The sequence below is a fragment of the Mus pahari genome, chromosome 10 (genome assembly GCF_900095145.1).
Source record: "Mus pahari chromosome 10, PAHARI_EIJ_v1.1, whole genome shotgun sequence".
Taxonomy (NCBI): Eukaryota; Metazoa; Chordata; class Mammalia; order Rodentia; family Muridae; genus Mus; species Mus pahari.
In genome coordinates this window covers 10,241,829-10,254,104 of record NC_034599.1, presented here as the reverse complement: position 1 = coordinate 10,254,104, position 12,276 = coordinate 10,241,829, and the positions used below count along the sequence as shown (strand labels likewise).

The following is a 12,276-nucleotide window of genomic DNA, read 5'->3' as shown; positions in this document are numbered from 1 at the left end:
GGGGCCCCCGGGTCTGCACTGGGGGGCAGCAGAGTCAGGATACAGTCAGGCCAGAGGCAGGGCAGGAAGCGGGGCCCCCGGGTCTGCACTGGGGGGCAGCAGAGTTCACAGGGCGCTGTCCTCTGCTCAAGTGGGAAACAAGAGCTCTGTCCACCTCAAATCTACAGCTGAACCCCAAAAAGGAGGGAAAAATGGGTCAAATCTAAACTTCATGATAAAATATCAAACTACTAAATGTTTCCAGTGCCTTTAACATGTTTCGTTTATTAATTATAAATAGGAATAAGATGGCCATTTAAATTAAGAGTTTTCAGCACATTGAAACACAACAACTTCAACTGAAAGCTGGGCTCTGAATTAGTAGGCCTCTTGAGGAGGGGGTCCATATGAAGGGACAGAGTGCCCTGCAGGGAAGGGTAAGCCTGGGAATTCTGCATTGAGAATAAGCTCTGAGGAGTCACAGAACAGCAAGATATGTCGCTAAACTCCAGAGCTCAGGGACGGTGGACAATGAGCTAGGGGAGCAGTAGGGCTGTGTGTTTGTTATGTTGTGTGTGACGTGTTTCTTATGTTGTGTGTATGACTCAAACACAACACAATGCCACTGTGCCTTCACAGAGCACACAATCTTTTCTGGAAGAAAGGGATAAGGATGCTGGCAGCCTGTTGCAAGACTGCAAAACAATCTCTCGCCACTTCAGTCTCTCTCCTTCCACAGCCAAGAGCCAAACTGGTTATCGTAAAGAAGCAGAAATAAAATGCAAAGGTTGAAGGTCACACACCCAAATGAGCAATCCTGTTTTCCAGAACTCCTACAGATGTCCTAACAGAAGATGTGTGCAAGAATGAGAAGGGAAAGAAATTAATCTAACTCTGTAAGAATCACACACGCAGTGGTGAAAAGGGAGGGAGGAATGGAGCAGAGCAGCTTTGAGGCTGGCATCCTGACCAGATGTGGAAGGCCGGGAACTGAAATCCAGACACTGGACTCTAATGAATGAGAGTGTGCTCCTCACAGAGATGCAGGTAAGGAGGAGCAAACGCTTTATGTGCACCTTATATAATAAACACTGGTAACAAATGGGACTGTGAATGCAGTTCAGTGCCAGAGCACTTTCCTACTAGCATGTGTAAGGGCCTGGGTGTCTCTCTGTCTCTGTCTGTCTCTGTCTGTGACTCTCTCTCTCTTTATCTCTCTCTCTCTCTCTCTCTCTCTCTCTCTCTCTCTCTCTCTCTCACACACACACACACACACACACACTCTGTAGATCTGGATTAGAATAAAATCAGCAGGAATTTATGGTTGTGTTTTTTGTGCATACACATACAGCTGAGACATTTACATGTGTTACTATATATTAACTCTGTTCACTGATATAGCTGAGAGATCTAGTATCAACAAGCACACCTAGAGCTCATATGTGTTAGTTCTAAGTACTACCAATAGAAGCAATCAGAACTCATTGGAGAAGTGGTTGACTCCAAGGCAAGGACAGGAAAACACAAGCTTGAACTGCAGCATCTTGTGAGGTCAAGAATCTAAGGCCATGCTCAACAAATAAACAGAAAAACATCTAGTTATGTTTCTGGAAATGCATTCACACAATACACACACACACACACACACACACACACACACACACACACACACACACGGGCAGGGAGGAGGGAGGGAGGGAGGGGGAGGAAGTGATCATTGTATCAAAAATTGGAAATAAATGTTCACTGACAGGAGAAAAAGACAACGGTGATCAGTAAGTCAGTAACACTTCCAAGCACTGGGAAGGATGAAATTCAGTAATGTAATATTAAAACCTTGAGGTCTATAACATACACACAGGCGATCCCTACTATAGTAAGTACCTTCTATGGATAACACGGTCACACAGTGAAGGACATAGAATGGCTAATGTTTCTTAGGGACATGAGAAGCAGATGGGATGGTGACATTCCATGCTGCTGCACTGATGTCTGCACATTTATCTTCATGTCTCACCCATTCCAGGCAAACATTCGTTCACAAGTATTAACACTTGTGAACTAGGCTCAGCCTGAAGTCACACAATACGGAGGCCCCACATGAATGCATCATCCTGGTGATGGTGAAGGAGTCAAGCCTTTATTAGAGGTCTGCACCATAGGCCTTGGGAACCTCAGTGCTTCACTTAAAAATATTCAGAGTATTTTTACCTGTTCTGATGAATCACAAATAAATTAAACCATGAGTTCTCATCTTCCTTTGGTCTCAACATTGTTACTTTTTTATTGACAAACATCCGATAGAGCCTTTCATCTGGAATGGAGCCTGTGGAGGGACACAACACTATTTTAAAACTGTTTTCCTATACTAGGTTTAGAAGGTAAATAGGGTTTTACTCCTCAATAATACATTTCTCAAAAGTATATTTTCCTGTTCAGCTATCTATCTGAATTCTGAAATCACATGTATAAATGGGATCTATTATTCCGGGTTTATTCATAACAGCACTCAAAACACACTTTCCATTTAGAAATCAGGATAATGCGTAAGGAGTAATAAGGGAATTCCCCATGCTTACACCCCACTAGAGGGATGAGATGTCTAACATCACCCCTCATCTTCTTACCATGAATGTTTAGCAAATGTGCTTTTCAACTATGATATACCAATAGCATGCACAGAAATAATAGACGTTTAAAAAGAGATTTTTAAGCTGTATTTTAAAGTATAATACTATTACATATACTGAGTTTACACTTTTTAGTAATTTAATGGTTTTAAATAATTCTTTTTATACTAAGAGACTTGCCTTGGTCTAGTAGAAGATATCAAGAAAACAAGTAACAAAATGGTAATAAATTAGAGCTGGAGACGGTTTGCCATGCTGACCACAGAAGAGAAGCCAATGACTGGATAGAGGTGTCTGGATGTACTGTCTGGGAACTGTGAGGTGGACCTGGGACAGGCCCTGCCCAGCACACGGGCCCAGAGTGCTGATGGGGAAGCCTACATGCTAAAACACTTGAAGTGTTGGCAAAAACTGAAGGCACAGGCTGAGGGAAGGGCATCCCGCAATGGCAGTGGCTTCCTTAGAGCACAGTATGTAGAGACAGCAGATTATGGATGTGAGGGGAACAGCGACCCCCACTTCTGCCCCAACACCCACAGGCATGAGCACTGTGAGAACACAGGGACAGTAGGCTTCAGGCAGGCTTTACTGAAGGAGAAGGTAGAGTTAGGATTCCAAGACGTCTGAGGGTGCGGAGAACTTGCTGATCACAAAGCATATGCTTTGGGTTTAGGATGGAGCAGACACCAGTTAAGGAGGACAGAAAAGAACGAGATGGGATAATATGGGAGACAAACAGATCACTGAAGAGTGCTGGGTGTCCCGGTAACAGGCAAGACAGTTTATAAGAAAGAGAGCAAGCCATTTTTCTGGAGACATAGCAAATACTGCAGACACTGCCACTGCCACTGGCTTTTAAAAGTCTATCTCAGATTCAGACATAAAAGCAAAATGAATGGGCAGTACACATTATTTCTAGCCTCAAAAATACCTGAGATATAAAATATACAGAATTTTAAAAATGTGTTCTTTAAAAATAATACTTAAGTTTTTTACTCATGTACAATAATGTCTAACAACAACAACAAAAAAAAGCTTTCCTACAGAACAGTAAAGAAATATAAAACAGAAGCCAGGCATAGTGGTGCATGCCTTTAATCCCACTCAGGAGGCAGAGGACAGTGGGTTTGAGGCCAGCCTGGTTTACATAGTGAATTCTAGGACAAACAAACTAACCAAACAGAAAACGGTGAAATGAACACAGTGCCAGCAGGGGGCAGGAGGTATGGTTCTGCGGTGCCATCTACGTTGTTTTGAAGACCGAATCTCCCATTGGCCTATGGATTCCTGACTTCACTACATTGCTGCCCAGTGAGCCCCAGGGTTCTCCCCTCTTCACCTCCACAGTGTGAGATTACAAGCACATAGGAGCACACCCAGGAAAAAGCACATTTCCGAATCTGCTTCAACAATAAGATGTCAGGTGTAGAACAGGGACATAATGTGAGCCACCAATGCGGCAGATTCATAAACAATTTTCTTCTGGTCACATTAAAACAGCTAAGTTACAAAATTAATTTTAACATATATAACCTGTTAATAACAAGTCTTCCTCTGTCTCTTATATCTAGTGTGTCACAACTTACAACAGCCAGATTTCAGTCTCCCCAACTACAAAGGCCAGTGTCACCATACTGAATAGTATGCTGTGAACTCTCAGACTTCTGTGACACCAAAATGCATTTCTGCTAACTAGTCGGCACTTATTATCCAGCTTTGTAAATGTGACTCTAAATAAAAGGTCCAGAGCAGTGCAAAGTTTTTGTTGGCTTGTTTTATTTTCTACTAAAACTGCCATTAGGTATGAAGAGCTACCAGTCCTTAGAAATACTAAGAACATTTTTACCAGAAAGGTCCATCATCTTTTATAGAAATCAGTAAGAAATAATCAAATTTGTCCAATTTCCCCCCCTTTGGAAACCCTTTGGGTCCAAACTATCTCTAACACTGTATTTGCCAACCATACACAATTCTCCACTGACGTGGACAAAGAAATCACATCTGACCTAAGTCAACCACCTACCTAAGCCGTACAGAGCGAGTTTTGTGCTTCCTTTCTGCAGCAGAACCGGACTAATGTCAACCTTCTCCACCGACATTGACCGTCCAAAGTGATTCACAAACCCAGCACAGCTTAAAACATCCAGGGCACAGAGGGCATCTGCCTGTGTCAAAGTTTCAAAGAGCATGAGTGTGTCTGCAGAAATGAGTGGACTGGGTGAGCAGCACACCCTGCACACAAGTGTGTCTTACTCACAAAATTTAGTGGTTTCAGAATTTGGGTTTTCTTGACTTTAGAACATCTGTATAGATCTTAGCAGGTGCGAATCCCCAGGTGAAAACCCAAAACCAAACAGGATCTAAAACCAAAGCTTCTGAGTCTAACTTTAAGATTTTGTAGCGCTTTCGGCTTAATAATTGTAGATTAGGACATTCAACTTTTAATTACAAAACCAGATTATGACAGTGTCTTCCCAACACTGAATCCCAGATAAGAGGCTGCTACCTTCTAACTACACATCACCTACAGCAGCCGAGAGCACACAGCAGGTGCAAAGCTCATCACTAACATGACACCCTGGCCACTAAAAATATACAAAATCAGCTGAGAAACAAGTACCTTGTAATATAAAGCGATCTCTTATAAAATGGTTTGTTTGTCTGTCTGCTTGTTTTTTGGTGTTTTGGGGGAATACATGACTATAAACTAAACTAATGACCTACATGACAGGAGAAGACACAAACATACTTTCTATTAGGACTGCCAGTCTTGCTTCCATATCAAACAGGGAATAAAATAATTGAAACGAGATTTAAAATACTTAAAAAAAAAAAAAAAAAAAAAAAGGTCACTTTTTACAGTGAGAATCCAGGAGCTCAAGTAAGCTAAGGGGCAATACGAGGGCAGTCACTCCACTCCTAGCAACTCACTGTTAGCAAATTCCAATGAAACAAAAGCAAGGCTCCAGCAAACCCCGTATCAGGGGCTATAATTGCAGGTCCTTAAAGGCCGAGGCAGAATCACAAGCTCAAGGCCAGCCTGGGCAACTTAATGAGATCTTGTCTCAAAATAAAAAGGGAAACCAGTGGTGAGGACGGTAGCTGTTGCCTGGCATGTGTCAGACCTCCTCTCTTCCCTCGGTACTGCAAAGAAAAGAAATGGCATGGCTCGCTCATGTGAGAATTCTTATTCCATATTAAAAAGCAAACAAACCAACAAAGAAATATAAAATCATAAATGAAAAGAAATTAATTTGAACTCATGATTCAATTTGACTGCTAATTACTAGAAAAAAAGGTAGATGCATTGTACTGATAGCATTCAATGTCATTTTTAAGATTCCAACAGAATTGTAATTACCCCTGTGGGATCATCATGGTTGCCGTGGATACTAAATACTGGAATGGAAATGTTGAGATTGCCATCCTGGTAGTTCACCCATGGAAACCTTAAAAGAAAATAGTCAAAGTTTCTGTAAGGGATAAAAGCTATTTCCCCAAAACTTTCCTTCCAAGACGTAATGCACTAGGTAGCTACAAACATGTATCTGCAGACAACCCCAGCTCAGTGCTGGAAATAAACTCAGTTAAGTTAAAAGCTTGAAAGAATCTTAAAGTATATGAATTGTATAAAACAGAGACAACTGATAACTGGCAAGTTAACAGGCTCCTCAAATTTTTAACCCTTTGTATAAGGCTTCTCCTTATAGTTCGGGGAGGGGGAAAAAGGATCTGTGCATGTTGGAATACAAACCACCAAGCTTCATAACCCATCACCAGCTCCACTGTCTCTCCATACACAGTTGACTCCCTGCCCATTCCTTCCCCTAGACATCAGGTTCCTCTTCTCTGTGACAGTGGGGTGAGCGATTTCTATTATGTCTGTCCAAAAACTTATCTATATAAGATTTAAAAAGCACATTTTTTTTCCTTCCTACATGTTAAAACACTATGGCTTTCTGCCCCCGCTTAATCTATTTTGAAATCTTTCCACAGAGAGCTTTGTGTCAGTTGCATGGGTTCTAGCGTAAGGATCCTGTCCTTACGCTAGTTGGCATGGAGACTGGCACAAACACCTGAGAGTCTTAGGTAACTAACTGTAATGTGCACTGAGATGTGTCTGCATATACCAGTGTCTATGGGAAGAACACTTTAGTCTCGATTCTTCTGATGCCTTACAAATGAGGCAGCTGCTCTTGGTAGGCATTAGTGCTATTGTCATTTCTGTACACTACGAAAGCTCTTCACCTACGCTTTTTGAAATCAACTTAAGGAAGCAGTCACTGGGAACTCAGCCTTGATGTGTGCTGAGCTGTATGCACTCTTCCTTAGTGAACTATGGCTTTAAGGTTGTTCCAGGATTCCTTTGCCATAAATATGTTTATTTTTAAAAGACAAATGTATCTTTTTTTCCTAGCTCCTGGGTTCTGTAGATGGCATCTCAAATAAATTCAAAACCAAACCACAAGCAGTTTGTATGACTTGCGGCTAGCTGGTGACTGGGAAGTTAATAGTCCTCTAGGATTTAAAACCTTTGTAAAAGTACACTCTATACAGCAAGGAAAGAGACGGATGCTTTTACAAAGCCCCTACGCAGAGACTTTCTTTAATATTTAATCAATTTCTCACAGAACTCTCAATGAATAATAGCTATTTCCCCCCAAGGTGTGAGCTATCACCCCCATCAAAAACTAATGGCCTGTGATTTGAGGCTCGTTTTGGAGTTTCTAGTCTCTTCTCCCTCTCTGCCCATTCATGAGCCACATTTTAAATTACTTATAATCTGATCAGGCTACTTGATCTTTGCTAATTCAGTCTTCTTTCAGAATTTCCATTTTCCTGTATGACCTAAGGAAACCAGAAGGGGAAATTAACCAGAATACAAGGCAGAGAGATGAAAGTGAAGTTAGCGTTCATATAAAAAAAGAGAGTTCCTAGTCTTTTATGTCTTAAAAGATGACCTTATCCAAAATACCTAATACCGGGGAAAGGGAACTCGAAGAGTCCACCTCCAGTAGACAGGGTCCCTAACCCACAGTCAAAACTCCTGACCCAGAACTCTCCCTGTCTAAAAGAACTTCAGGGACAAAAATGGAGAAGAGACTTATGGAAAGGAGGTCCAATGACTGGCCCAACTTGGGTCCCATCTCATGGGGGACACCAAGGCCTGACAGTATTACTGATGCCCTGATGTCCTTACAGATGGGGAGCCTGGCATGGCTGTCCTTAGGCCCTACCAGCAGCTGACGGAGACAGAAGCAGATACTTACACCCAACCATGGGACTGAAGTCAGGGACCTCTGTAGTTGAATTACAAGGATTGAAGAAGCTGAAAGGCAGAGCGACCCCATAGGAAGACCAGCAGTCTCAACTAACCCAGACCCCAGGGAGCTCCCAGAGAGTAAGCCACCAACCAGGAGCATATATGAGCCAGTCAGAGGTCACTGGCACAAATATAGCAGAGGTCTACTTGGTCTGGCCTCAGTGGGAGAAAATGCACTTAATCCTTGAGAGCCTTGAAGCCCCAGGTAAGGGGGAGGCCTGGTGGGAGCAAAAGCACCTTCTTGGAGGCAACGGGGAGAAGGAATGGGATGAAGAACAGGGGGCATTGAAGGGGGACAATGACTAAAATAAATATAAATAAAATAATTTAAATTTTAAAAAATATTAAAAGATAAAAACATTCAGAAAAAGCAAGGGAAAGCTATTCTTGTTTTGTTTTGTTTTGTTTTGTTTCGAGACAGGGTTTCTCTGTATAGCCCTGGCTGTCCTGGAATTCACTTTGTAGACCAGGCCGGCCTCAAACTCAGAAATCTGCCTGTCTCTGCCTCCCGAGTGCTGGGATTAAAGGTGTGTGCCACCACGCCCAGCTTGGAAAGCTATTCTTTTAAAAAGTTAATAAAGAATTTCCTGAAATTAAGTCAGGTATAGGGTACAGGTCCAGCCTGGTCTACACAATGAGATCCAGGTCAGCCAAAAATACATAGGGAGACCCTGTCTCAAAAACAAAATAAAACAAAACAAAACAAAAACAAAACAAACTCTTGAAATTGCTGAGAAACAATCCTTGAATTAAAATGCAGAATGAAAGGCTGGGGACACAGCTCAGCAGTCAGTGAGCCTGGCATGTGAGGGCTTGGATCAACCCCAGCACCACTATATGAGCAAATGAAAAGCCAAGTGTATGCTGAAACCCAAGCAGGTAAGCAGAGCCCAAAATACAGTTAAAGGCTGAGGAGCCTAAGGAGTGCCTCAGTCACCTACACGATTTCTTCAGGTCAAAATATCTTAGTAGTTTTCTTGCTAACTCAAATCTCCATTATCATGTACCTGCACAATTTTGTCCCTTTAAAAACAATGGAACTGAGAGAGAATGAGTAAGTGAATGACTTGGTCATGTGACTATTAAATGACAGAGCCAGGATTTGAACTGACACCATCCAGAATCCATGTTCTTTTGGAAGTTGGGGAGACAGGCTCTCACTACATAAGCCAGACAGACCTTGAACTTGAGGCCCACACTGGCCTCTAAGATGATGAGATGAAAGGCATGCATAACCACATCCAGGCAATCCACGTAGCCAATGTTCCTACGCACCATGCTCTGTTGGCTTCCCAGCAACTAAACTGACAACAGATTCAACAGCAATACAAAGATTAAGACCATATCACTCACATATGCCTAAAGAAAGCTACTTCAGAGAGAAGGTAGGCAGGCATGGGAGTGCACACCTATAATCATAGCCGGCAAAGGCACTGAGGAAAGAAAGACCGAGTTCAAGGCCAACAGGAATAAATACAGAAAGATGCTGTGAAAAAAACAGAAGGGGTTAGGGAGGTGCACGGTGACAGGAAGTTTAACAGATAGCCATGGATACTTTGAGCTTCCTCCCTCCAGCAGTGGTGCATGTGTTTTATTTGTTGTTATTGTTGTTTGTTGTTTTTTGTTTTGTTTGTTTATTGGTTTTGGCTTTTTTTGAGACAGGGTTTCTCTGTGTTAACAGCCTAGCCATCCTGGAACCCTCTCTATAAACTAGGCTGAACTTGGACTCACAGAGATCCGACTGCCTCTGCCTCCTGAGTGCTGGAGTTAAAGGCATTCACCTCCACCCCAGCCAGAGGAGGACTTGAATCCTCTCCCACTGAGTGTAGGCTGGACTTAGAGATTCACCTCTCACCAAGAACAATGGACAGAAAACCAGCTTTGCACTGGAGAAACCTGAAGACATTTTAGCCTAATACCAAGGTCAAGATGACTACAAATGCTGACCAGTACCAGAGTCATCAAAGACAAGAAAAAGAAACATAATGACAGCACATAAGACTAAGAACACATTTCACTCAAAAGCAACATGGTGTCCTTACATGTTTAAAAATAAAACAAAGGTAGTGGGAAAGTGGATGCTTCATATACACAAGGCCTAGGTCCATCCCCAAAGGCAGTGGGAAAGTGGATGCTTCATATACACAAGGCCTAGGTCCATCCCCAGCATTGCAGATTTACTTTAAAGAAGAAAAAAAAAAATCTTACATATCCTAAGACCAAGAGCAATGATCCTACACAGAAAGAATCCTGTATTTGACTCATCAAAACTACATCTGGCAACAACTACAAACCATAAATACAGCTAAAGGCAACTGACTAGAGAAAATATACCTGCCTACAAAATGGCTCAGTAACTAGAATATACAGGTAACTTGCACAATTCATGTCAAAAAAGATAAAAATGCCAAGTTTAAAATAGAAACACAACAACAACAACAAAACGCAGAAGATACAAAAAAGAATGAGAGATCTAGGAATAAACTTAATCCCAACATTAGTTCAGAAATACAAATTAATGAAATGATATTCAGAAAAATCAAAGAACTGCACTACTGCAAAACTGTCTAGAAGGAAGGCAAAAAAACTAGTAGATAACATGTTGGTTTTATCACATGACATAATCTAATCACCTGGGAAAAGTCTCAGTGAAGGAATGCCTACAGGCCTAAGCATGTCTGGGGGAAATGGTCTTGTTTACAGTAACTAATAGGGGAAGCCACAGCCCACTGTGAGCAGCACCATTCCCTAAGTTTTAGTTCTAGACTGTATAAGACTACAGAAAACTAGCTGATCCGGGCAGTGGTGGCACATGCCTTTAATCCCGGTACTTGGGAGGCAGAGGCAGGCAGATTTCTGAGTTCGAGGCCAGCCTGGTTTACAGAGTGAGTTCCAGAACAGCCAGGGCTACACAGAGAAAAACAACAACAACAACAACAACAACAACAAAANAAAAAAAAAGAAAGAAAGAAAAGAAAAGAAAAGAAAAGAAAAGAAAAGAAAAGAAAAGAAAAGAAAAGAAAAGAAAAAAGAAAGCTAGCTAAACAGTAAGCATATATGTTTTCAATCTCTCTCTCTGCTCTTGATTGTGGATAAAACTAGCTGCCTAAAGTTCCTACGTTGGCTTTCCTAAAATGATGGACTGTAATGTGGAATTATAAGCTAAATAAACCGTTTTCTTTTAAAGTTGCTTTGTAAGGGAATTCTGCCAGCAGCAAGACAGACATCACACACACGCCCCCCAAAAAAATCTCTCAAATATAAGTGTACTTACTTACTAAAACCAAAGTTGACTGACTGGTCACTGATGATCTCAAACTGCACAGGGCGGTCACCCATACAGTACTTCCTAAGCAGCTCCAAGCAGCTGTGCAGGGTTTTCCTTGAGGGCTTGTTTTCATGGAAAAGATCACCACCTAACAAAATAAAATCCACCTAATCAATAGAAAACAGTATTAAAATTAGTAAGTTTAAGGCAAAAAATGTTTAAAATATAGACATGATAGAAAAAGGGTTGCCCAGCCTCATGTGATCACTTAAGCCTTCTACTTTAAGACCAGCCTTAGCAACACAGTCAAGTGTGGATACTGTTCAACATTAAAGAGAGGGAGGGGTCACCCAGTGGTTTGACCTGAAATGTTATGACACCCATGGTAGGCCCTCGGCTCAATCACAGCACAAAGGAATGGAGAGAGGAAGGAGAGCAAAGATGATTGGTTTTCAATTATCAGAAGACACTGAAACATAGATCTCGATTGCTGTACTAGTCAAGGGAACTTTTAGTAAATAAACTTTCCACATTCAACGAGAAACTCTCTCAGAAGTAGGGCAAAAAGAAATTGAAAAAGATATCCAACATAAACCTCTGGCCTCACATGCACACATGAACTCACATACCAATATGCAATGTACGCAGGCAGACTGTAGACAAGGCTAGCCTAGTCTATAGAGTGAGAACCAGAACAACCATGGCTGTATAGAAAAACCCTGTCTCAGGCAGGGAAAGAATCAAGGAACAAAGTAATAAAGGAATAGCTGGATGGCAAGAGTCTACATACAAGAGAACTTAAAAGTTAAAGTTTACATTTCAAAAAGTCAGTATAGTAAATAAAAATGCTAAAGGGCAAATATAATATGCACTTGGAAGATCCAGTATGAGGTGTGCAGAGAAGGCAATTAGGAAACAAGGGGTAGAAATGGACAAAATAGTAACAGCCAGGCTCAGAGGGAGGTGTTCCCAAACACAAAGAGTTACAAAAAAATCACACTCAGGGTTCTGTGGAAAGAAAACAGGTCTCCTTTGGATTTAAGTTTTACTCCCCTAAAAAAAAAAAAAAAAAAAAA

General features: G+C 41.6%; 1 protein-coding gene across 6 annotated transcripts in view; it reads right to left on the bottom strand.

Moving 5' to 3' along the window:
• The window catches only part of Mre11 (MRE11 homolog, double strand break repair nuclease), a 54,256-nt gene that overhangs the window by 36,420 nt on the left and 5,560 nt on the right, over positions 1 to 12,276 (bottom strand). For all 6 annotated transcript variants that reach the window (XM_029543289.1, XM_021207121.2, XM_029543286.1 and 3 more), the window contains 4 exons: positions 11,207 to 11,367; positions 5,971 to 6,058; positions 4,633 to 4,774; positions 2,191 to 2,305 (listed from right to left, as the gene is read on the bottom strand). In XM_029543289.1, coding sequence (XP_029399149.1) covers positions 2,191 to 2,305; positions 4,633 to 4,774; positions 5,971 to 6,058; positions 11,207 to 11,367 — 506 coding nt within the window. The remainder of the gene's footprint in view (positions 1 to 2,190; positions 2,306 to 4,632; positions 4,775 to 5,970; positions 6,059 to 11,206; positions 11,368 to 12,276) is intronic.